Source organism: Heterodontus francisci, chromosome 40 (assembly GCF_036365525.1).
Source record: "Heterodontus francisci isolate sHetFra1 chromosome 40, sHetFra1.hap1, whole genome shotgun sequence".
Classification (NCBI taxonomy): domain Eukaryota; kingdom Metazoa; phylum Chordata; class Chondrichthyes; order Heterodontiformes; family Heterodontidae; genus Heterodontus; species Heterodontus francisci.
Genome location: NC_090410.1, coordinates 17904507 through 17931063, shown reverse-complemented (window position 1 = coordinate 17931063; position 26557 = coordinate 17904507). Strand labels below are relative to the sequence as shown.

At 46.5% G+C, this 26557-nt stretch overlaps 1 protein-coding gene across 1 annotated transcript in view; it reads left to right on the top strand.

Annotated features, from left to right (window-relative positions):
* LOC137353176 (inositol-trisphosphate 3-kinase A-like) overlaps window positions 1-26557 on the top strand; it is a 105729-nt gene that overhangs the window by 49417 nt on the left and 29755 nt on the right. Inside the window, exons 4-8 of the mRNA XM_068019223.1 lie at window positions 17702-17801; window positions 19173-19389; window positions 23419-23623; window positions 24388-24489; window positions 24682-24753. Coding sequence (XP_067875324.1) covers window positions 17702-17801; window positions 19173-19389; window positions 23419-23623; window positions 24388-24489; window positions 24682-24753 — 696 coding nt within the window. The remainder of the gene's footprint in view (window positions 1-17701; window positions 17802-19172; window positions 19390-23418; window positions 23624-24387; window positions 24490-24681; window positions 24754-26557) is intronic.

Sequence of the window (26557 nt, the reverse complement as noted above, 5' to 3'; positions counted from 1 at the left end):
AAACACCACCACCTTGCTTGAGATCCTGCTGACACTCCATGTAGTGTGTCACGATGGCCACCCGAGTGTTACCCGAGGTACCAGAGGTGCTGTAGGAAGGATCAACACCTTCAGGAGAGGCTTTTTTTGGGCATCCCTGCTGACACTTATTGGGGAGGAGTTATAGCCAGCAGTGCAAGGAGCAAATTTTGTTGTCTGCGCATGTGAGGTAAGTGCTCAGTATCTCGCAGGCAATGAGCATTGTACACTGTTAGTACTTGGATTACAGTGGCACATGGGAGTTCCCTATGCAAGTACCCAGCACTACAATATTCTGTACCTTCGGCACTGGTGGTGAGTCTTCAGTTTGCTGTTACAATGGACTGAAGTTGATAAGTAAAGGTCTGGCACCGGTGGTTGCCGTGGTTGGAGTACTTTGAGGTTGTGAACTGAGTATTGCACAAGTGTATGGCAAGCACTGAAGTAAATAGGCTTTCTGCTGCATGACGGTGGGATATGACGTATGAACTTTGAATGGAGCCAATGCTTGCTGTATCTTCTAGCAAATCAGCAATAGTTAATCTGTTAGCAAGTTAACAGTTAGAAGGCAGGTCAGGTGGATCCTTTTACCCAAAGGGTGATCAAGTTGTGGAGGAAGTTCCCAATACCTTGGTGATAGTTGTGGCTCTGTGGGTAGCACTTTTGCCTCTAAGTCAGAAGATTTTGAGTTCAAGTTGCAGTCTAGAGGCTTGAGCACCAACCACAATCTATGCAGACATTTCAGTGTTGTACTGAGTGAGTGCTGCACTGTTTGGAGGTGCCGTCTTTCAGCTGAGACATTAAACTGAGGCTCCGTCTGGCCTCTTGGGCAGCCGTAAAAGATCCCAGGCACTATATTGAAGAAGAGCGGGGGCATTCTCCCCTGTGTCCCTGCCAATGTTTATCCCTCAACCAACATCAAAGACAGATCATCTGGTTACTTGTGTCATTGCTATTTATGGAATCTTGCTGTGCGCAAATTCGCTGCCTCATTGTCTGCCTTACATTAATGACTGCACTTCAAAATGGACTTCATTACATAGTTAGTCCAGGGTCATATTGTCAATGACTTTTCCACACCTCAGTCTCCTCACCCAGTGCAGCAAAGGTAACTAAACTCCCTAAAGCCCAGCTGTTGGTTCCTCCCTGTTCACTCCCCAGGCCTCCCATCACCAGCCTAGCTGGGCATTCCTGCCTGCTGCTGTTTTCTAGTTCTCTTCTTCCTCTGCAGCCTCCCCTCGCTTCAAAACTCATCTTCTCTTGTGATCCAAGTTTTGCAGGGTCACATCTGTGGATCCAGATGTGTCTTGTGAGTATATGTTCGTTAACTCTCCAAATCTGTTTCCTAGCCTCACTTTATTCCCTCTTGGGCAACAAATGTTCATCAGATGCTGATGGCTTTTCAGCACCTTAACCATTTTCCCTGTGTGAGGCATCATTCTCAGTGAGTGCTGGCATGCTATTCAGCTACACTGGCATCACAGCTGAGCTCGATCCTTATTTCAGCTAGTGTCAACACACTACCCAGTGAGAGCCGCTGGTTAATGAACAGGAGCGGAGGTCAGTTGTAGATCCTTGATTGCTGCCTACCATCTCTCTAAATATTACACAGAATTTACAGCACAGAAATAGGCCATTCGGGCCAACAGGCCCATGCCGGTATATATGTTGCAAATGAGCTCCCTACTTCAACTATTTCTATCAGTGTATTCCTCTACTCCTTTCCTCCTCATGTGTTTATCTAGCTTCTTCTTAAATACATATGTGCTATTCACCTCAACTACTGCTTGTGGTAGCAAGTTCTACATTCTATCCACTCTCTGGTTAAAGAAGTTTCCCCTGAATTCCTTATTGGATTTATTAGTAACTATCTTGTATTTATGGCTCCTAGTTTTGGACTGTGCCGCAAGTGGAAATGTCTTCTGTCTGCCCTATCAAACTCCATTTTAAAGACCTTTCTCAGGTGACCTCCCAGCCTGCTCTTTGAGAGCGTATGGCCTCCATCTGTTCAGTCTTTACTGATAGGAATAACCTCTCGCTACTGCAAAATATTTATATGAAACTCTAATGAGCAAAAGATTGTGTAGAGAGAATAGAATTTCTCTCTCTCTCTCTTTTCCCCCCCGCCTCCGATCCTTTATCGAAAATATAGACTAATGTTTGTCCACAGAGTGGGTGTGAGATTCCAGGAGAACTGTAGGTTCTGACTTGAGGTTTTATAATTCCAGTTGAAGTATTGAAACTTGATCGGGTTGTATGACTGAAAATGCTGGAAATACGCAACAGTGTGAAACTGAACTCATCCAACTCGAGGGGAAATTGTGCTTTTCTTTTTATGTGTTGAGTATTGTGACTGGTATAGACTGCTTCAGAAAGGGACAGACGAGAAGAGAAATGCATGGATGATGCTTCTGTCACATTCATAGAAAGCCTGGTCGCCCTCTCCCCCATATTGTGTTGTACGCTCTAGTTTTTATGGTAGTGTCTCTCTCTCTATCGTATTGTATGCTGTGGGTTTTACAGCATTCTCCCTCTTTCCCCATTTTGTGCTGTCGACTTGAGGTAGCTATTGTGCAGGGAGTAATTGACAGCTGTTGATGCTGCAAGTGTTACAATTACTGTCTTTTAACTGGTTGGATTGCATGGGACATTGAAAGAAGGTGTTATTACCTTTTGAACTACAGCAGACTCGTGACTGAAACTGCAGCAAAGTCTCCCCATAAAAGCAGGATTATTTTTCCAGCAAAATGCAGAGTGGAGGCTAGTTACATAATGCACCTTATTTATGTAAAATTAATCCGTCATTTACAGTAGTGATTGGGAGATCTGGTAGGAGCTCGCACTATCTGCAGCCCCTCCCCTCTGTTATTCTATTGTGACCATTCATACATCCTTCAGACGTATCTTTTCCTTTTTAATAAAAACAGAAAATGCTGGAAATACTCCACAGGTCTGGCAGCGTCTGTGGAGAGAGAAACAGAGTTAACGTTTCAGGTAGATGACCCTTCAGAACATCATCTATCTCTCTCATTATCATCTCCTTTTGCCTCGCACTAGTATAACGTCTGTAATTTAATAACCTCTACCCAATTCTCTATGTCTAATTATTCTGTCCACTTTTCTCTAACTTGGTACCTGTTTATAAACTCTTCATCTGCAACATCTTCCAGTTGTGACAAAAGGTTATTGATCAGCAACATGAATACTGTTTATCTTTCCTCAGAATCTGCCTGAGCATCTGTAATATTTTATTTTTTACTCTGTCGCCATGTTGGCCCCAGAGATTTTCTCTCTGTGCTGGGATTTATTCGCTCCTTTTGTTTTTCCGGCTCATTCCGTCTCCTTAAACAAGCCCAATGGAACGGGCATTACAGATTTTCTGTCATTCATTTTGTTTATAACTTTTTCAGGAAGGGTGTAGGAATATGATGGCTGCAAATGGAAATTCCCAGAAATACAAATGCTGCCTTATTTGAGTCCTTTTAATTTTTTTCAGTTTACCTCTCCCATTCTCAGCCCCCTTCAAGCCCCCTTTCTTGCTCTGACTACTGTAACTTTCTAATTCTTGGACTCCTTTAAGTTTGTGATTACTCTCCTGAGCTGTTATAATGTAATAGCTGTAATTTAGCTGTAAGTATGCTTGCTAGACCAGGCTCTCTTCAGCCCACTGACAGGATGCCAAGGTTTTTCCTCTTGCGTAGTTTTCAGTAACCAGCAGTTGGGAGTGCTGTGTGTTGGAGTCATATTTTCTTCTTAAAACAAATAAGTTCAGGGCATAAACTTCAGCAAGTAGTCTTGATTGGATAGAGTAGTTTATGAGCTTGAAATTGAAGTGCCCAGGTAATACAACACTCTGATAGGCCAGTGTTAGAATTGCCTTCTGTGTTGCTGAGACCTGGAGGTTCTGAGTTCAGTTCCTGTTCCGATCTTAGTTCGATACTACGATTGACCTTAGTGGGTGGGTTTGAGGTGAGGGGGAGGGTGCGCAAGAGTATTGGCCAGAATCTTTGCTCGAGATTTGTGATCTAGTGATGCCAGCTGGAATGTGTGTATGGGTGGGCACTGAGTTTAGTGTCTGCAGTGCTCCTAAAGTGGAATAGGCTGCCAATACTTCACTTGCATCGGCTTGCACACAAAGATTGAGCACTTAGCTGAGGTGAAAAAGGTAACTGGCATCACTTGACTGGGCAGGTAGAGGTTATGGTCAACGTAAATCCGGGTCAACTTGATATTGGAAATTGTTTTGCATTTGTGGGAGAACAGGATGTGATCGATTAACTGTTGGGCCTGTCCTCATGTCTGTTGTGCAAATAACGTGATGCTCATTGCATAACAGGAAGTAGCACTCTGTACAGATAGGCTGATTGGGCCGAGCCACTTGCCTGGTCTGCAGTAACACACAGGCACTTCCACTAGCATTTTCTTAGTGTGACTGTGGACGGATTGAGAGACAGTGTGTGTGGTTCACAACTGTACCCTGGATGGGTGAAACCACCAATGGCTGTCCTACACATCCCATAATCCTCCAGACATGCACCAGTGTGAGGGACTGCTGCATTGTTGGAGGTGCCGCCCTTTTACAGGGACATTAAGTCGAATTTCTGTCTGCCTCTTCAGGTAGACAGTAAAGATCCCGTGGCGCTGTTTTGAAAAAGAGTAGGCGGGTTGTACCTCGTGTCCTGGTCAGTATTTATCCCTCAGCCACCATCATCAACACAGATTATCTGGTTATTATCATTATTATGTTTGTGGGAGCTTGATGTGCACAAATTGGCTGATGTGTTTTTTACAATACAGCAGTGACTGCACTACAAAAAGTACTTCATTGGCTGTAAATGCTTTGGGGCGCCCTGAGGTTGTGAAAGTTGCTGTATGAATGTTTGTCTGTTTTTCTGCCATTGTCTTTCAGTGGGGCGGCAGAGCCGAGGAAATTATTTCTGAGAAAGGACGAGCTTATTGTCATTATAGCTGACTAAATGACTGTAAATAGGATCTAGAATAACAACTTCTTCAGTCATAAAGCAATTATCAGTCCTGTGATTTGAATTGGGCACGTTTAAAAAAGAAATTGTACAAGTTCTAAGTCAAAAGGAGTTTTGTTTCGCTGTGTATGTAGCGTGCCAATGTGTGCAGTGCCAAGTACTGACTGCTGTCTTGTGTAATGGGCCGGTAACTTGGACCTAGGTGCAGTCCTTTTGTTTAATATTCAGTTGGAGGGTAGAATTATCGAATCTGTGCTATTGAACTTTTTCTGAGTAATCCTCTCAGTAGCGAAGCTCACCATGCTTTATAGAAACTAGAAACTTTGAATAATTTGCCTTGAAGAGATAAAGTAATTGTGTTTGTCAAGAACTTTCCCATTGAGCGGCAGAGGCATCTCAGGCAGCTGCCACCGCCATCTCTGGCAGTCTGGGTAAAGTTGAGAATGCAGCAGATGCTCTGGCCAGACAGGTCTGGTCCATGAGGCTTGATTGAAACTCAGTTCCCTTGTCCTGTCTGGGAAGTGAAGTGTGAGTAAAAACAAACAACCGAGTCAAGGTTACTTTCTGACATCGTCATCAGTCATGAGCTACTGTAGGCGTCAATGTGCTGTCTCACACGTATTGGGGGGAGTGTCTTAGTGACGTTCCCAGAGACATGGGATAAAGCCAGGATTCTGAGATTGCAGCATTAACTAAGGAGACACTCCTAGTAGCAGCAACTATCTTAGTAGCATTCTCTGTTTTTCATTTGTATTGATTGTGATCTGTGGTTGCTGATTTTATTCCCCTTCTATACATTATTGGTCTTGCCTCAGTACGTTCACTGCTCAAATACTCAGCTCTTGTGGACGAAGCTTCAGGGATTTGAGATCACTTGTAATTGTTGAAACCAGTTTCGCCTGTCAAATCACGGTGAGTAGTATGGAGCAGATTGCAGCTTTACTGCTGAATGGTTTTAATCAGACTGTTGGCCACACAGAGCAGGAATGCTCAGTGTTCTTGAGGGCGGCTGCAAACGGTACGGTCACTAGTCGAATTTTGGTCAGTGCAGCTGGTTAACACTTCGTCCTATTGAAAGTGTTGCAACTGAAAGCACCTGTCAAGTTGGGGGTTGTTGAATTATTTATTCTCGGGTCGTGGCCATTGTTAGTAAGGTATAATTTAATGCCCGTCTGCTGTGGCATTCGGAAGGTGATGGGCCTGCTTGAGCGGTGGTTCTACGACTGAATCATATGCTAGACTACTTCAGAGGGCAGTGAGAATCTTCCATGTCCTGTGGGACTGGAAGCACTACATAAGGGGGATAGGATCCCTTCCTTGAAGGACAGTTTGGGTTTGCACAAGTTTTCATGCTCATTTTTACTTTACTCCTGCTGCCACCCCACAAATGATCAGGTTTTGATTGCAATCTATTGCGTAGGATTTTGATAGTAAATAAGGAGAAACTGTTTCCGCTGGCAGGAGGATCAGTAAGTAGAGGACACAGAGTTAAGGTATTTGGCAAAGGAGCCAGAGGGAAGATGAGAACAATTTTTTTTTTTACACAGCGAGTTCTTGTGATCTGGAATGCTCTGCCTGAAAGGGTGGTGGAAGCAGAATCAATAGTAACTTTCAAACAGGAATTGGATAAGTATTTCAAAGGGAGAAATTTGCAGGGCTATGAGGAAAGAGCAAGGGAGTGGGATGAATGGGACAGCTCTTTCAAAGAGCCAGCCCAGGCATGATGGGCTGAATGGCCTCCTTCTGTGCTGTATTAATCTATGATTCTGTTGAATTTAATTTCACTGCTTGGTGGGATTTGAACTCATCACCTCAAATGTGAGGTAAGGCATTTTGGAAGGTCTAATACAGGTGGGAAGTAAATGGCAGAACCCTTAGGAGTATTGACAGGCAGAGAGATCTGGGCGTACAGGTCCACAGATCACTGAAAGTGGCAACGCAGGTGGATAAGTAGTCAAGAAGGCATACAGCATGCTTGCCTTCATCGGTCGGGGCATGGAGTATAAAAATTGGCAAGTCATGATGCAGCTGTACAGAACCTTGGTTAGGCCACACTTGGAATATTGTGGCGAAATTCTGGTCGCCACACTACCAGAAGGATGTGGAGGCTTTGGGTACAGAAGAGGTTTACCAGGATGTTGCCTGGTCTGGAGGGTATTAGCTATGAGGAGAGGTTGGATTAACTCGGATTGTTTTCACTGGAACAACGGAGGTGGAGGGGCGACATGATAGAGGTTTGCAAAGTTATGAGTGGCATGGACAGAGTGGATACAGAAGCTTTTTCCCAGGGTGGAAAAGTCAGTTACTAGGTGACATAGGTTTAAGGTGCGAGGGGCAAAGTTTAGAGGGGATGTGCGAGGCAAGTTTTTTGCACAGAGGGTGGTGAGTGCCTGGAACTTGCTGCCGGGGGAGGTGGTGGAAGCAGGTACGATAGTGACGTTTAAGAGGCATCCTGACAAACACTTGCATAGGACGGGAATAGAGGGATACGGACCCCGGAAGTGCAGAAGGTTTTAGTTTAGACCGGCCCCAAGATCGGCACAGGCTTGGAGGGCTGAATGGCCTGTTCCTGTACTGTACTGTTCTTTGTTCTTTATTCAGAGTTGCTGGTTCAGTACCATAACCTAAATGTACTCTTTTTACGTGGATAATGGGATACTGATGCAAAAGCAAAATACTGCGGATGATGGAAATTTGGTGCGTTCAGTGTGGAGATTGTGCAACTCTGTTGTAACTGATACCCATTATTTTGTAGTCCTTTTGTTCCGACGTGTGTCCTGTTGGTGAATCTGTTACCTTCAAGGCAGTGGGAACAGTGTGGACAGGTCTGTCCTGCCAACGGAGTTTGGGGGAAAGAGGGCAACTGTCCCCTGTAGCCTGTCCACTGTGTTGCTGCTGGATTTTATAGCAGATTCCCTACCAATGGCAGGAATGTCTCAATGTTATTCTCAAGTCGTCGTTCTGTTGAATTGTAGCCTTTCACTTGCATCAGCTTGTTTGCTATGGTGGGTGTAGGATTTTGCAGTGAATGTAAGGAGAGGGAGTCTGACTGCTCTGTTGGTCTGATGGGTGCTGGAGGCAGGGTTCCAAAGAACCCGCTTCCCCTACCCTGTTTGTTCTCGTCATTTCTACATTGAATATGATCTGGCCCATATGTTGCAACAAAGCAGAATCAGGAGGGTGAGGGGGTGGTGGTGGTGGTGGAAAGCAGCAAGGTCATCCTGAGATGTGCTCAACTCACTGAAAGCCTTGCTTTGTATTCTCATCCTGTGCGTTTATATTGCAGCATTGTGAATATTCTTTTAGGAGGGGCCTATTTACATGGATTTGAAAGCAAAAGCGTTTTCAGGTCTCCAGGCTGTCACTGACAAAGTAGATGACTCTGATGAATATCTCTGCCATTGCATTCTGCTCTTCTCTGTCGCTCTAGCTTTTGCCAAGTATCTCAGAGTTCCATAACCTTCTCCAGCCCTACAACCCTCAGATATCTGTGCTTCTCCAATTCTGGCCTCTTGCACATCCCAAATTTTAATTGCCCCACCATTGGCTGCCATGCCTTCAGCTCCCTGGGCCCTAAGGTATGGAATTCCCTCCCTAAACCTCTCCGCCCCTCTTTCCTGCTTTATGATGTTTCTTAAAAGCTAACTCCTTGATCAAGCTTTTGGCTGTCTTCCCTGATAGCTGCTTATGGGACTTGGTGTCAAATTTTGCTTGCTAATAGTCCCTGCGAAGTGACCTGGGATGTTTTACTATGTTAAAGGTGCTATGTAAATGCAGGTTTTTGTTGAGGACAACTCCCAGAACAAAGAAATTGCCAGCTGCTGAACTTGGAAGTTTATAAATCCTAGTTTAATGTTGTCAATCAGTGGCTCGTCCAACGTGACTCTGTGTCTCTGTATGCACTCGGCGACCTGGCAGCGAACGGGGTTTTATCAGCCCGACAGCACTGCTCCTGAAGGACTTTTTAAATCCATGTGCTCGGTCACAGCTGTGTAGATTGAAAGTAAAGTCTTCTCTGTATATGTGGTTTTTGCCAGATTTGCTGCAACTTTTGCTGTGTCTACTGTGTCACAAAAATGCTTGAGAGATCCGCAGAAACCACAATTGGGTGGTTACAATTGTAATGGAAAAGATGTGTCATCACTCTGGCTGCAGGCAAGCTGCAGCAGGGCTGAACCGGTGCACCGCCTGTGCATGCAGGATGATAACAGGGCGAGAGATGGGCTCAGCATCACACCAGATATGGCCTGAAGTGCCCGTGCACCCCCCCCCACCCCCCCGCCCCCAAACATGGAGCTTATGTAGTGCAACATCATCCTGTCCTCACTCAGTGCCCAGGATACAGGAGAGAAAGGTCATTTGACCTGTGTTACCTTATCCATCCAGTTAACCTAAGAGTCTTTCTCCCTCTAGCCCCAATTCCATCCCGATATATCCCACTGTTCCTTATCTGTCCACAGTTTCCTCTGCATTGCTCGACATGAAGTTCATTCCACTTGTTCATTCAGCACTGGTCATTATATAGTGATGAGCAGCACCCTAACCTCCTTCCTCGCCCCCCCCCCCCCCCCCCCCCCCTCTGCCCACCTCACCTCACCTCACCTCTCTTTCCCTCTTCCTCTGTTTCCTTCAGCACGCCCATTGCTCTCCCTCTTTTACTCCTTGCTCTCACTGGCCTACACTGGTTCCTGGTTAAGCAATGCCTCGATTTTAAAATTCTCCATTTTTGTTTTCAAATTTCCCCATGGCGTCACCCCTCCCTATCTCTGTAATCTCCTCCAGCCTCACAACTCTCTAACATTATCCACATTGCTCTAATTCTGGCCTCCTGAGCACCCCCAACTTTAATTGCTGCACCATTGGTGGCCTCGCTTTCAGCTGCCAAGGCCCTAAGCTCTGGAATTCCCCCGCTAAAACGCTCTGCCTCTCTTTCTGCCTTTAGGGTGCTCCCTAAAACATTCCTCTGACCAAGCTTTGGATCAGCTGCCCTAATATCTCCTTATGTGGCTTGCTGTCAAATTTCTGTTTGATCACGCTTTGGGATATCTTGCTATGCTAAAGGTGCTATATAAATAAAAGTTGTTGGGATGATCTTGTCTGTGTGGCCTAGCTACAAACGTCCCCTTAGTTGAGTTACCAGGGAGCAATAAGTGCCTGACTCATACAGCCTCCTTGGAACAAGGTTGTCCACAGTGAGAGTGGTGTATCAGAGGGAGAAAGCTGCTGCCTGAGATACAGATAAAGCAGCATAACGCCCAACAAAGGAATGCTGTACTGATCAACATGTTCCAGTTCACTGCTCATCTACTCAACACGAGAGCAGTCTCGAATCCTAAAGGCCCAATGTCGTCTGCATGAAATATTCCTTCTGTACTGCGCAATGTCACTGATGGAACTCCTGCAATCTGAAGTCTATTCACACGATGAAACATGCGATGTGTTGGGTTCCAGCGGACATCGCAAGGGCTAGTATCCAGCCATACGTGTAGAGGTGTCAGTGTTAAAATATACAGCATCCAAATCGATAAACATTTAGCTAAAGGACAGAAAACAGCAAGTCATGGTAAATGGTTGTTTTCAGATTGGAGGATGGCAGACAGTGGTGTTCTCCAAATGGTCAGTGTTGGGATCAGTGCTTTTTTTGCTATATATAAATGACTTGGATCTCTGAATACCGAGCAGAATTTCAAAATTTGTCATTGATAGCAAATTTGGAGAAGTGGCAAACAGTGAGGATGATATGAACCGCCTGCAACAGGACATATAGGCTAGCAAAAGGGGCAGATGGAATTTTAATATACACAAGTGTAAGATGATGCATTTTGGCTGAAGGGGTAGGGTGAGATTGTATTTAAATGTGTAGTTCTAAAGAGTGTGCAGGAACAAAGGGGGAACATGTGCATCGATCGTTGAATGTGGCAGGACATATTGAGAAAGTGATTAACAAAGCATATGGGATCCTGGACTTTGTGAATAGACGCAGATCGTACAAAAGCAGGGAAGGTATACTATATATACTTTATAAAGCTCTGTTTAGGCCCCGAGTTGAGTACAGTTTTGGTCACCGCACATGGAAAGATCTGAGAGCGCTCGAGAGGGTGCCGAGGAGATTACCAGAATGGTTCCAGGGATGGGGAATTTTAGCTACAAGGTTGGGTTGGAAAAGCTGGGTTTATTCAAAGGAGATTGAGGGAAGGTTTGATAGAGGTATACAAGATTACGACAGGCTTAGATAAGTTAGGAAAATCTGTTCCCGTCAACTGATGGTTCAAGAACCAGGGGACACAGAATGAAGGTTTTTGGGCAAGAGATGCAGGGGAATGTGAGGAACTTTTTTGCGCAGTGTGTGATAATGACCTGGAACTCGCTGCCCACGAGGGTGGTGGAAGTGGAGAAAATGATTTCAAAAGGAAATTGGATCAGTACTTGAAGGAAATTAACTTGCAGGACTGCGAGGATCGAACAGGGGAGTGTGACTGAGTGTATAGCTCAGTGGAGAGCTGGCATGGACTCCATGGGATGAATGGCCTCCTTCTATGCCATAAATGATTATGAATTTTAATATAGTAAAATGTCCCAAGGTGCTTCACAGAAATGTTATCAAACAAGATTTGACAGAGCCTTATAAAGCAATATTAGGTCAGGTGACCAAAGGCTTGGTCAAAGAGGTAGGTTTTAAGGAGTGTCATAAATGAGGGCGGAGAGGTTTAGGGAGGGACTTCCAGAGCTTGGAGTCCAGGCAACTGAAAGCATGGTCACTAGTGGTCAATCTTCATATAAGGCTTCAAAAGGTCATTTGTTCACTCAGCATCCCAGCAAAGCTCAATTTTTAATTCGATCAGCACCCATGCATGCATTTCCCAAGGTCACGGCATAACTGTCAAAAAAAAACACTATATGCCAAATGTGAAATATTAATTCATCGTTTGGAAACTTACATCAGACATTTAATGGAGAAAACCTACAGTTATTTATTTTTTTTAAACTGACAACCAAGATGGCCTGCAATATGCATCTGAAATACCTCACATTCCAGAACATTGAATTGGTGACACAAGTCTAACAAGATGCCCAGCCAGGAAAACGATTTGGCTAATTGAGTAGGTTATTCAGATCATGCTGGTTAGCAGGATATGCAAAGCCATCTTGAGGCATTCATGAGTGGAGATGCCCTTCCAGGGGATAAACACTGACAGTACCACCTGAGCGAGGTTTTAGGCTTCTGGACTTTGGACTTCATTAAAAACAAAGGGGATTGAAAGAACCATGTGACTGTCTTGCCAGGCTGTGTAAAACTGGAAGTTTTGTTAAACACAAAGACAAGCAGCAACAGCGAAGGCTCGTTCTCTGTCGCTTGCTCTCGAGAAAGCATTAAGTTGGCAAACCGTCGGCTACAGTGAACTGTCCAAGTTTACAGATTTTTTAAAAATTCATTCATGGGATGTTGGAGTTGCTGGCTATGCCAGCATTTATTGCCCATCACTAATTGCCCTTGAGAAGATGGTGGTGAGCCTCCTCCTTGAACCACTGCAGTTCTTTGGGTGTACCTACCCCCACAAGTGCTGTTAGGGAGGGAGTTCCAGGATTTTTAATCAGTGACAGTGAAGGAACGATGATATGGTTCCAAGTCAGGATGGTGTGTGGCTTGGAGGGGAACTTGCAGGTGGTGGTGTTCCCATGCACCTGCTGACCTTGTCCTTCTAGGTGGTAGAGGTCGCAGGTTTGGAAGGTGCTTTCTCAGGAGCCTTGGTGCGCTGATGCATTGCATCTTGTAGATGGTACACACTGCTGCTACTGTGCGTCAGTGGAAGAAGTGAAAGTTTGTAGATGGGGTGACATTCAAACGGGCTGCTTTGTCCTGAATGGTGTCGAGCTTCTTGAGTGTTGTTGGAGCTGCACCCATCCAGGCAAGTGGAGAGTATTCCATCACACTCCTGACTTGTGCCTTGTAGATGGTGGACAGGCTTTGGGGAGTCAGGAGGTGAGTTACTCGCTGCAAGATTCCTAGCCTCTGACCTACTCTTGTAGCCGTGGTATTTATATGGCTACTCCAGTTCAGTTTCTGGTCAGTGGTAACCCCCAGGATGTTGATAGTGGGGGATTCAGCGATGGTAATGCCATTGAACATCAAGGGGAGATGGTTAGATATTCTCTCGTTTGAGATAGTCATTGCCTGGCACTTGTGTGGCTCGAATGTTACTTGCCACTTATCAACCCAAGCCTGGATATTGTCCAGGCCTTGCTGCATTTCTACATGGACTGCTTCAGTATCAGAGGAGTCCAGCTCTTTTGTCCATGTTTGGACCAAGGCTGTAATGAGATTAGGAGCTGAGTGGTCCTGGAGGAACCCAAACTGACCGTCACTGAGCAGGTTATTGCTGAGCAAGTGCCACTTGATCGCGCTGTCTACGACACCTATCACTTTGCTGATGTTCGAGAGTATGGGGCGATAATTGGCTGGCTTGGATTAGTCCTGCTTTTTGTGTACAGGGCATACCTGGGCAATTTTCCACATTGTCGGGTAGCTGCACTGGAACAGCTTGGCTAGGGGTGCGGCAGGTTCTGGAACACAAGTCTTCAGTACTATTGCCAGAATGTTGTCAGGGCCCATAGCCTTTGCAGTATTCAGTGCCTTTAGTCGTTGCTTGTTATCATGTGGAGTGAATCAAATTGGCTAGAGACTGGCATCTGTGATGCTGGGGACTTCGGGAGGAGGGCGAGATGGATCATCCACTTGGCACTTGAAGGTTGTTGCAAATACTTCAGCCTTATCTTTTGCACTTATGTGCTGGGCTTCCCATCATTGAGGATGGGGATATTTGTGGCGCCATCTCTTCCAGTTAGTTAATATAAAAGCAAAATACAGCAGATGCTGGAAATCTGAAATAAAAACAGAAAAATACTGGAAATACTCAGCAGATCTGGCAGCATTTGTGGAGAGAGAAGCAGAGTTAACTTTTCAGGTCAGTGACCTTAAACATTAACTCTGCTTCTCTCTCAATAGATGCTGCCAGACCTGTTGAATAGTTCAGGCATTTTTTTGTTTTTATTCTTCCTGTTAGTTGTTTAATTGTCCACCACCATTCACGACTGGATGTGGTAGGACTGCAGAGCATAGATCTGATCCGTTCGTTGTGGGATCGCTTAGCTCTGTCTATCGCATGCTGCTTACGCTGTTTGGCACACAAGTAGTCCTGGGTTATAGCTTCACCAGGTTGACACCTCATTTTGAGGTATGCCTGGTGATGACCTCGCATGCCCTCCTGCACTCATCATTGAACCAGGGTTGGTCTCCTGGCTTGACGGTAATGGTAGAGTGGGGGATATGCCGGGCCATGAGGTTACAGATTGTGGTTGAGTATAATTCTGCTGCTGCTGATGGCCCACAGTGCCTGATTGATGCCCATTTTGAGTTGCTAGAACTGTTTGAAGTATATCCCATTTAGCCTGGCGGTAGTGTCACACAACATGATGGAGGGTATCCTCAATGTGAAGAAGGGACTTTGTCTCCACAAGGACTGTGTGGTGGTCACTCCTACCAATACTGTCCTGGACAGATGCATCTGCGACAGGCAGATTGGTGAGGACAAGGTCAAGTATGTTTTTCCCTCTTGGCTCCCTTACCACCTGATGCAGACCCGGTCTAGCAGATATGTCCTTTTGGGCTCGGTCAGTAATGGTACTACTGAGCCACTCGGTGATGGACATTGAAGTCCCCCGCCCAGAGTACATTTTGTGCCCTTGCCACCCTCAGTGCTTCCTCCAAGTGGTGTTCAACATGGAGGAGTACTAATTCATCACCTGAGGGAGGGCGGTAGGTGGTAATCAGCAGGATGTTTCCTTGCCCATGTTTGACCTGATGCCATGAGACTTCATGGGGTCTGGAGTCAATGTTGAGGACTCCCAGGGCAACTCCCTCTCGACTGTATACCACTGTGCTGCCACCTCTGCTGGGTCTGTCCTGCCGGTGGGATAGTGGGGATGTTGAAGGCGGCGTCTGGGGCATTGTCTGTAAGATATGAGGAATGAAACCAGCCAGACCACCAGCATCGACCTAGGCACTGGAAACACAACGGCAAACCTGGCCCTGCAAAGTCCTCCTTACTACATCTGGGGGCTTGTGCCAAAGTTGGGAGAGCTGTCCCGCAGAGTAGTCAAGCAGCAGCCTGATATAGTCATACTCACAGATTGCTACAGAGACCAGGGAAAGAGAGCCACCTACAAGACTGCCTGCAAGAAAACCTTGAGCCAAGCGGACCAGCCACAGAGTGCACTTTAACCAGCCAAAGACTTCAAGAATACAACTCCAGTTAGAAGACCACCAAATCATCCAACCTCAGACGGTGTATTTAACTTTTATTTATTCTGGACTTTAATCCAACCAAAAATCCTACTTTCCGCATTGGTGTGTGTCTGTGTGTGTGTGCCTCCTGTGAATGTTTAGCATATTTTCTAATTATTTTTAAATCGGGTTTAGATTGTTGAGTATAATAAACTTACTTCTTGTTTCAACTAAAGAACACCTGTCTGATTGGTTCTTTCACAATTGCATTAAAGGTAAAAGATAAAACACTCACTGAGGTGGTAAGTGCAACCAACCACTATTTAAAAAGGAACAAACCCTGTTGTGGTCAAATAATAGGAAGAGCAAGAGGGGCGACTGTGACCCCTCCTCACCTAGCCGTAACAATAACAAAGGGGAGGGGTGTGAGACCCCGAACTAGGATCAAACACGCAGTAAGACATTGGCTCATTCTGTTCCACCAATAGGAATGCTGTCAAAATTTAACAAAGCATCTTTGGAGAAATGATGGTGGGACTTAATAAAGGAAATTCAGTTAATGTTGTGTACCTGAATTTTTCAGTCATTGGCTGAAGTGCAGCATGGGGGTGGGGGGGAGGTGGTTTGCTGATGCACATGGTATTACAGAGAGTGGCAGGAATAGGAGCTAGTTAAAGGACATTTGGAGTCATGGTTAATGGATATCTTTTGGACTGGGGGGGGTGGGTGGTTACCTGAAATTTGCTGGTCAGTGTTTGAATTAGGATCAATGTTGACTCTTCCCAGTTTGTGTAAATGATCTGAGCTCAGATATTAGGTCAACAGTATCAACATGTGCAAGTGGTGCAAAAATAGTGAGAGATTTTAACTGGGAAGGTTGGCGGGGGGGGGGGGTCGCGCGTTGGTATGGTGGAGTCAGGTGGGGATTAGTAGGTTGCACAGATAGATGGAATTTACTACAGAGGTATGTGTGTGAGGCTGTCTGTACTGGTGTGAGAGGGGCTGGCCACATTGGGTGGGTGAATGAGACTTTATTATTCGGGACACTTGTGCATGAGGGAGACTGACCTGGCAGAAGACAGCGTCACATTGAAAAGCAGGCATAGTGTTGTTTCCAGAAGTGCCTGGGTGAGGCAATGCTGATGGAAGGTTTGTGGTGCTGGGATGACATGCATGGCAACTATTCAGGCGAAACGGGCAGCACAGATCAGTGATAGTCACCGGAACTTGAATGCATGCAGTTACATAACAAACACTTCCTGCTTGGCGTCTTGCACTGAGGAGACCGACTGTCTTGAGGAAAGCTGCCTGTATTTGGCTTTACAGTAATGAAGTTGCGGTTTGTGTGTTATTCTCTGGGGTTAGAAGTAGCCAGATAAATTAACGTTAGTTCAGAACACAAGGGAATGCTACGATTGTCAGATGTAGATCTTGGCCGTAAGTGTCCTCAAAAAAAAAAGCTGAGATATTCAGTCTATAAACACTCAGTTTGCCAACTTCTGCTGTCAAATGATGGTGAGGGCACTGTTCAAGGCTCCTGTCTTTCCTGCTATTTGTGTAGCCCTGGTTTGTAATTTGTTTCACTTTTTTCAACTGAAAGACAGACTTTGAACTACCATTCTCTGAATTACTCGCCGAGTAACATGACCACTGCATTATCACTAGATCGACTTAAGGTTCTGGTAAAGACTGAGTTCGATGCTCCAGTGCAGGAGGAGAGGATTGTATTTGGAGTTTAAGGAAGTTTCAGTGGCGCATTAAACTCAGCAGTGTCAATAAAAGACACAGAGGGAGGGGACTGTCTGTCACTGGTGATTATGGTAGATCGAATAGTTAATAGTCCAAGGTTTTTACAGGGACAAAGTCCCATTCTTGTTTTCAAATCCCTCCATGGCCTCACCCCTCCCTATCTCTGAAATCATTTCTAGCCTACAACCCTCCAAGGTCTCTGTGCTCATCTAATTCTGGCCTCTTGTGCATCCCCAATTTTAATTGCTGCACCATTGGTGGCTGTGCCTTCAGTTACCTAGTCTCTAAGCCCTCCTCCTTTCTACTTCGTTATTCTCTTTTAAGATACCCCTTAAAACCAACCTGTTTGACCAACCTTTTGGCCATTTGTTCCAGTATATCTTTATATAGCTTGGAGTCAAATTTTGTTTGATAATCGCATCTGTCAAGCATCGTGGGACGTTTTTACTAAAAGCACTATATAAGTACAATTTGTTGTTGTAAGTTCACACATTGTTTTCTGCTTTAGCTGTGGGTCGGTGGGGTGCAGTGGTCACTGGTTTGGGATGAGGTAAGGGACGTCATTGGTTTGGGATTGGAACAGAGGGGCTTCGATGGTTTGTTTGGTGGCGGGGGGGGTGTCATTCTGGTGATTGTGATGTTTTTTGTTAAATGGAACTTTCTTTTGCAGAACAAGTCGTGGAAGAAGCTGAAGACCATGGTGCACTGGTCCCCGTTTGTTGTCTCCTTCAAGAAGCGCTATCCATGGGTGCAGTTAGCGGGACACGCAGGTAACCCATCCTGGTCACTCTCTGTCACTGTGCAGCTCACTGGCCCAGGAAAATGGCTAGCAATGAGAGAAGGCAGCCCAGGCTCTTCTGATAGCTCGCTGGACAAATGTGCTCTCTGGAGTGGTGCTGAATCAGCAAACAGTCAAGATACTTCATGTCCAGTTTGTGTGATCACAGCCTGTGTGCCACTAGGAGGGATGGATTGGGAGGAATTTGAGCGGTGGGGGCCTTATCATTATCAACTGACTCCTGTTGGAGAGTCTGCATGTATGTGGCAGAATCAGACTGCTGTGATGCACTCTGTGGTTGAATTGCCTGGCATTGCTCCATTCAGCTTGCACATGAAGCATGCCCACTTGGGTGTAGAAGAGGACAGCAGGCACTGTGTAAATGTCCCCAGTAAGAGGGAGTGCTCTTGCTAGAGGAAGGGGAAAATAATGATGGATGGGACTGACTGCAGTAAGATTCAGTCCCATTTCTCTTAATAGTGTCCTGTGACTTGGACGCAGCCAGGCTCAGTCTCTTCATCTTTCCCATGTATTAGCCAGGGTGTCCTGTAGAGTAAGCTGACCAATGCATTTATCTATATGTTTATGTCCATCCTAGAGTAGTGAAGTGATACACAGGCACACATCCTGCACCTTGCAGTAATGTCTCCTCGAGGAGCTGCTGTGCAGTTAGGATTTCTCTTTAATGAAGGTCTTTTTCTCGTGCTAGTTGCCATAAAAGGAAAACTAGCAATTTGACATTGCTTTTCACCACCTCAGGACATCCCAAAGTGCTTTACAGCCAATGAATACAGCAGTTTTGACATGCAAGAAACAAGGCCGGCTGTTTGTGCACAGCAAGATCCCACAAGCAGCAGTGTGATCGTTACTAGATAATCTGTTTATCAGTGATGTTGTTTGAGGGATAAATATTGACCAGGGAGAACTCCCCTGTTTGTCTTCGAAAGATGGGGTGGGCAGACAGGGCGTCAGTTTAATGTCTGATCCAAAAGATGGCACCTCCGACAGCGCAGCACTCCCTCAGTACTGCACTGGAATGTCAACCTAGATCTTGTGCTCAAGTCTCTAGAGTGGAGTTTGAACCTATTGACTCTAAGATGAAAGTGCTACACACTGAGCCATGGCTGGCATGAGTCCAGTTGTATTTAACTGGTAGTTACCATCCCTTGAGGGTGGGCGAGAGGCACAGTAACAGACTCCTTCCCCCCCCTTCAAGTAATGTCACTCACTGCTGCTCAGACCCTGTCTGGTAGAGGAGGATGGTGGTGCAGTAGTGGGGGGAGGTCGGGTGTGCAATGGGTTGCAGCAGAAGTGTGAGCTAAGGGTGAACAGTGGTTCTCACTAAGCTACCTCTTTGTTTCAGGTAACTTTAAAGCTGGAGATTATGGGAAGATCCTAAAGAAGTACTGTGAGTGTGAGCATCAGTGCTTGGAGTCTCTGATGAAGGATCCTTTGCTGCGTCCTTATGTGCCAGGCTATTATGGAGTGGTGGACAAAGATGGAGACAGCTACAACCAGATGGATGACCTCTTGTCAGAGTTTGACTCCCCCTCAATCATGGACTGTAAGATGGGGGTGAGGTAAGTTGGCCTGTTAATGCTACGAATGGGCCTTGAAAAAGACAGTGCAAGCTGGCAGTGAATGGAGTGCTGTGTCCTATTGCTGTAACCTCCTCCAGCTCTGCAACCCCCTGTGATCTCTGTAACCTCCTCCAGCCCTGCAACCCTCTGCGATCTCTCTAACCTCCTCCAGCCCTGCAACCCTCTGCGATCTCTCTAACCTCCTCCAGCCCTGCAACCCTCTGCGATCTCTCTAACCTCCTCCAGCCCTGCAACCCTCTGCGATCTCTCTAACCTCCTCCAGCCCTGCAACCCTCTGCGATCTCTCTAACCTCCTCCAGCCCTGCAACCCTCTGCGATCTCTCTAACCTCCTCCAGCCCTGCAACCCTCTGCGATCTCTCTAACCTCCTCCAGACCTGCAACCCTCTGCGATCTCTCTAACCTCCTCCAGCCCTGCAACCCTCTGCGATCTCTCTAACCTCCTCCAGCCCTGCAACCCTCTGCGATCTCTCTAACCTCCTCCAGCCCTGCAACCCTCTGCGATCTCTCTAACCTCCTCCAGCCCTGCAACCCTCTGCGATCTCTCTAACCTCCTCCAGCCCTGCAACCCTCTGCGATCTCTCTAACCTCCTCCTCCAGCCCTGCAACCCTCTGCGATCTCTCTAACCTCCTCCAGCCCTGCAACCCTCTGCGATCTCTCTAACCTCCTCCAGCCCTGCAACCCTCTGCGATCTCTCTAACCTCCTCTATCCATGCAACCTTCTGCGATCTCTGTAACCTCCTCCAGCCCTGCAACCCTCTGCGATCTCTCTAACCTCCTGTATCCATGCAACCCTCTGCGATCTCTCTAACCTCCTCCAGCCCTGCAACCCTCTGCGATCTCTCTAACCTCCTCCAGCCCTGCAACCCTCTGCGATCTCTCTAACCTCCTCCAGCCCTGCAACCCTCTGCGATCTCTCTAACCTCCTCCAGCCCTGCAACCCTCTGCGATCTCTCTAACCTCCTCCAGCCCTGCAACCCTCTGCGATCTCTCTAACCTCCTGTATCCATGCAACCCTCTGCGATCTCTGTAACCTCCTCCAGCCCTGCAACCCTCTGCGATCTCTGTAACCTCCTCCATCCGTGCAACCCTCTGCGATCTCTGTAACCTCCTCCAGCCCTGCAACCCTCTGCGATCTCTGTAACCTCCTCCATCCGTGCAACCCTCTGCGATCTCTGTAACCTCCTCCAGCCCTGCAACCCTCTGCGATCTCTGTAACCTCCTCTATCCGTGCAGTCCTCTGCGATCTCTGTAACCTCCTCTATCTGTGCAGTCCTCTGCGATCTCTGTAACCTCCTCTATCCGTGCAGTCCTCTGCGATCTCTGTAACCTCCTCTATCCGTGCAGTCCTCTGCGATCTCTGTAACCTCCTCTAGCCCTGCAGTCCTCTGCGATCTCTGTAACCTCCTCTAGCCCTGCAGTCCTCTGCGATCTCTGTAACCTCCTCTAGCCCTGCAGTCCTCTGCGATCTCTGTAACCTCCTCTAGCCCTGCAGTCCTCTGCGATCTCTGTAACCTCCTCTAGCCCTGCAGTCCTCTGCGATCTCTGTAACCTCCTCTAGCCCTGCAGTCCTCTGCGATCTCTCTAACCTCCTCTAGCCCTGCAGTCCTCTGCGATCTCTCTAACCTCCTCTATCCCTGCAGTCCTCTGCAATCTCTGTTATCTCCTTCAGTTCTGGCCTCTTGAGCGTCCCCAGTTTTAATTACTCTACCATTGGCGGCTGTGTTTTCAGCAGCTGAGGCCCCAAGCTCCAGAGTTCTCTCCCTAAACCTCTCCACCTTTCTACCTCACTTTCCTCCTTTTAAGATGCTCTTTAAAACCTAGCTCTTTGACCATCTGCCCTAATATCTCGTTATGTGGCTCGGTGCTTTATAAAACTCCTGTGAAGCGCATTGGAATGTTTTATTACATTAAAAGTGCAATATAAATACAAGTTGTTGCTCTGTCTCAGAATGTAACATCCTGATCTGTTGATGCATCATAGCAGGGCCTTGATTGTTGAGCTTGCATGGATGTCAGTTAAGATGGTAATTGGAAGTAGTTACTGTTTATGACCCATCCAGAGCACACACAATCCAGGTTTGATCTCCTGTCTACACAGTTACTGATCTCAAGCCAAGCAGTTGCGATTTGTCTGAGTGCCCTTGGGTTAGAGTGGCAAGTCGGTCACTATCCCGCATGTCCTGCTGAAAAATGCGTGCTTTGATGTAGGGTGAGGACTAGTTGTGATTTCCCCTGTGGGCAAATAACCTATCAGCTCTAGCTGTCAAAGTGCACATGTGAAGAATGCCCACTTGGGGGAAGTGTGGGCGGGTAATTGCTGCACAAGGGATACATATGTCAGTGAGACTGCTTTCAGGAAAGGAAGAGAACTGTCCTCTCTGATACCAACTCTCTACAAAGTTTTCAAATTCCTGTTTCCTTCCTCTTCTGCCTCCCCCTCTGTATTCCTTTATTCCAGCCTTGGTAATTGCAGACAAATTGTGCTGGATACCAAGTGTGCAAGAGCCTGTGACAGCATCAAGCCACGTTTTCTTTAACTGCAGAGCAGAGGGCTGCAGCCTGCTGGCTGTGAATACCAGACCAGAATGCAGATAGGTGGTTTGCAAAACACCCTCAAACTTTCCACTTAGCTTGCATTTCCGGGCACTGTGTGTTCTCTCAAACCGTCACTTAATCCTTAATTAGTAAACTGCCCAATTCCCTGTCTTTGCCAGATCCTGTTTCCCAAATCCTCAGTGTGTGAGGTGCATTGTGTGATGCTATGGTTAGCTGCAGCTGCACATCCTGTGTTACCTACCTAGGTGTGATTTCCACCCCTCCCCACATCCTTCCTGACCTCTTACAGTGTGTTGTGTTTACCCAGTTATAGCACGATGTACCATAACAAGCCCATCACAATCAATCCTTTGTTGTAGTAGTCAGAAATATTCCAGTTATGAACTTTAACTAACTCCAGCTCGCCTTGTGTGCCAGCCCCTCACTCGTGGCCTTTTACTCTTAACGTTTCCCCTGATTGATTCTTGCTGGATCTTGTTTGCATGGTCGCTGACTAACCTCAGGCCCCTATTGTACGTGGCCACCCTTAGTGCAAGATCACTTGTGGACTATTTAGTTGAGGGTCAAAATATTCCCGTGGCCTGACCCTGTTCTCCCAGTTGATGTCTCCTACCCTGTCTTCTCACTAGCGTCCCAAGCTCACCCTACACACTTTGTACCTCATCCAGCATTGCCTGCACCACATTGAGGCCATTATCTCCTGTCCTCCCCATCTTGCATCCTCCTCTATTATCTGATCTTTTGGCCCTCCCTATTATGACCTCTCTCATTCATTGATGGCAGAATAGTCAGCTGCTGCAGCCTGCTCCCTCTTCAATGCTTTTTGTTTTACTGCTTCTCTCCTGACTTGATATGAAAACTACCTGAAGGCACCCATCTGCTGGACCTTGCTCTTGATCATCTCACCCAATTCTGGTTGCTGCTGCAGGCCTGTCTCCTCTTCGTACCTGAGGAGGTTTAGCATGTTAGAGATGTTGCCTGGATGCATGTCGTGCAGCTGTCAGATCTGCAACAATAATGCACATTATATAACACCTTTAACAAAGTAAAACTACCCAAGGTGTTTCACAGAGCGTAATGTGTCAAAATTTGACACTGAGCTACATACGATATTAGGACAGATAACTAAAAACTTCACAAAGTGGTAGGTTTTAAGCAGTGTCATAAAGGCGGTAAAGAGATTTAGGATGGCAATTCCGGAGCTTTGTGCCTTTTCAAACTGAAAGCATCTCTGCCAATGGTGGAGTGTTGGAAATTAGGGAAGGGGAAGAGTCTGGAATTGGAACAGTTCAGAGACTTTATCGGAGCTGGAAGTTAGAGATTGGGAGGGGCGAGGGATTTGAACAGGAGAGCGGGTACAATAACCGTCTCTGCGAATCACTGTTGGTTTTTAATGCATGCTTAGTCCTTTGTATTTCTCTAACACTGGATTCCAAATTTCCTTTTGAAGGACGTACCTTGAGGAGGAGCTGACTAAAGCTCGTGAGAAGCCCAAACTGCGAAAAGACATGTATGAGAAGATGATCGCGGTGGATCCAAACGCACCCACGCAGGAGGAGCATGAGCAGAAGGCCGTTTTAAAGCCACGTTACATGCAGTGGCGGGAGACACTCAGCTCGACTGCAACACTGGGGTTCAGGATAGAGGGCATCAGGGTGAGTGGCGAGCTCTATGTGCCAGTCAACCAACTAGAAAGAAACTATCAAAGGAACGTAGGAACTGGAGTAGGCCATTTATCCTCTCGAGCCTGTTCAACCATGGTTGATCTGCAACCTAACTCCATATACCCACCTTTGCCTCATATCCCATTATACCTTTTGTTAACAAAAACCTGTCTATCATTTTTTTAAATTAACAATTGATCTGGCATCGACTGCCATTTGCAGAAGAGAGCGCCAAACTTGTGTATGGAAGTGTTTCCTAATTTTCCTCCGGAAAGTTTTGGCTCTAATTTGTAGACTATGCCCTTTAGTCCTAGACACCTCAACCAGCATAAATAGTTTCTATCAACCCTATCTGTTCCCCTTAATATCTTGAAAACTTTGATCAAATTACCCCTTGACCTTCTAATTCCTGGGAATATAATCCCAATTTGTGTAATCCCTCCTGGTTATTTAACCCTTGGAGTCCAGGTATGATTCTGGTGAATCTATGCTGCATTCCCTCCAAGGCCAATATATCCTTCCTAAGGTGGGGTGCTCAAAACTGAGCATAGAACTGTTAACAGTCCAGCCAGTCACAGAATGGTGTGGGGGAGGTGAACTGGGCCGAAGGAGGTAGCAGGGTGAGCAGCAGGATGTGGGAGGACATGGTCATCAGTCCCAGTCACAGGGCACTGCTGTTTGTCGTTGATTTTGCTCAGATCTGCATAATCTCCTCACTCCAATTAAAGGCTTCCGTTTCTCTTGCATTCCTCCAGAAGGCTGATGGCTCTTGCAACACGAGCTTTAAGAAAACGAGACTCAAGGAGCAAGTTATTGAGGCACTGGAAGATTTTGTGGACAGCAATAGAAACATCCTGGTAACTATTTATCCTCTGTTATTACATTCCTTCAGGCAACAGCTTCTCAGAATCATGTCAGAGATCATAGTTTCCCCCAAATTCTCTCTCTTTTGGATGGTTCAGCTTGGTAGCATGTGGGCTGGCCCTCCTGCTACCCTTGTTCCTCCCTGGTCCATGTGCAGCTCATGCTCCTGTGTTACTCTGTTGCAGAGAAACTATTTGACGCGATTGAAAGAATTGAGGACAGCGCTGGAGGGCTCCGAGTTCTTCAACACACACGAGGTAAAGGATGTTCCCTGTCCACCCACAGCTTAATGTACAGAACCCAGTGAGCTAAGATGACAATGTTTTTGTAAAACAACCGCACACAAAAAAAATTACAGCTGCAAATCCACAGCAATCCCAGCAGCAGCTGGAAAGGGAAAAGAAAGCTTCACAGTTTGTGACACTGTCAGAATCCAAAATGTCTGTCCAGTTGCTGACGGACCTGCTGTCTGATTTAGCCTGAGACTCCTTGTCCCTGGCCTGGGATTAGGGCAAGCTGCTGCTTTGTGTGTCTGTGCTTCATGTCATAGAGAGCTGCAGCACTGAAACAGGCCCTTCAGCCCAACGAGTCCGCTTACACTAATTTACCCATTTACTAATACCCATTTATACTAATCCTATAGTAATCCCATTTTCCCTCTTACATACCCAGCTTCCCTCAATTCTCCTACCACCTACCTACACTAGGGGAAATTTTTACAATGGGCAATTGACCTATCAACCCGCAAGTCTTTAGCATGTGGGAGGAAACCGGAGCACCCGGAGGAAACCCACGCGGTCACAGGGAGATTGTTCGGTTGGCAACTATTAGTGCTGATGTTTGGAGGATGATTATCGTCCCAGACTCCCCAGGGCTGATGCACTTCCATGGGGGGGAAGGGGGGTGGGCGTCCCCAACCCTTGCTTCAGATAGTATGTGCAGACTCCACATATGCAGCTGTAGATTTCTCAGCAATTTGATTTGGAGAGTCATATATGGCACAGAAGGAGGCCATTCGGCCCTTTGAGTCCATGCCGGCTCTCCATGGAGCTGTACAATCTTCAACCTGACTATGGCTTTCATACAGTTCAGATTCTCTGCTGCTTTAAAAGGAATAGCGTTAGTGGGCTGTTTAACTATGGAGTCCATCACAGTCACCTGTCCACAGCCCCCCCCCCAGGGTCCACCTGAGTAGGAGCTCGACCGATTGCTCCCTTTGTTTCTTTCACCGCCCCCCCACCCCCCACTCCCTAATAGCACTGTGGGAGTACCTTCAGCTTGCGGACTTCAGCGGTTTAAGAAGGCGGCTCACCGCGACTATCTCAAGGAAAATTTGGAATGTGCAGTCAATCTTAACCAATAAATACCCATGTCCAAAGAGTGAATTAAAAAAAAAATATCAGTTATCTCTACGGCCATTTATGATTGAGATGAGAAATTTCTTCATTCGTCGGTTTATGAATCTTTGGAATTCACTACCCCAAATGGTTGTGTGCTCAGTCAATAAGTATGTTCAAGGCTGCGATCAGTAGATTTCTGGATACTATGGGAATCAAGGGATATGGGGACAATGTGAGAAAGTGGGGTTGCGATAGATGATCAGCCATGATCTTCTAGAAAAGCAGTGCAGCTCGATGGGCTGAATGGCCTACTGCTGCTTGTATTTCTTATGTTTAGGACAGCCACTACTGGGATTAGCTGATTCAGTGGGCAAGTTAAGACTGTCCGCTCTGCGTGGGTCACTGGTGCACTGCATAACACATTGAGCCACTAGGTTGTTAAGCTGTAAATGAAGATCTTCACTCCATCGAGTTGTAGTGTCTTCTGACTCCCAACCATGCAATTGTGCTTTCATTGTACCCTCATTTCCAGGTGGTGGGAAGTTCTCTTCTCTTTGTCCATGACAAGACGGAGCTGGCAAAGGTTTGGATGATTGACTTTGGGAAGACGGTGCTATTACCCAACCGAGAGACACTGAACCACAGGGTGGCCTGGGTGGAGGGTAATCGGGAAGACGGCTACCTGTGGGGGATGGACAACCTCATCAACATAATCAACCAA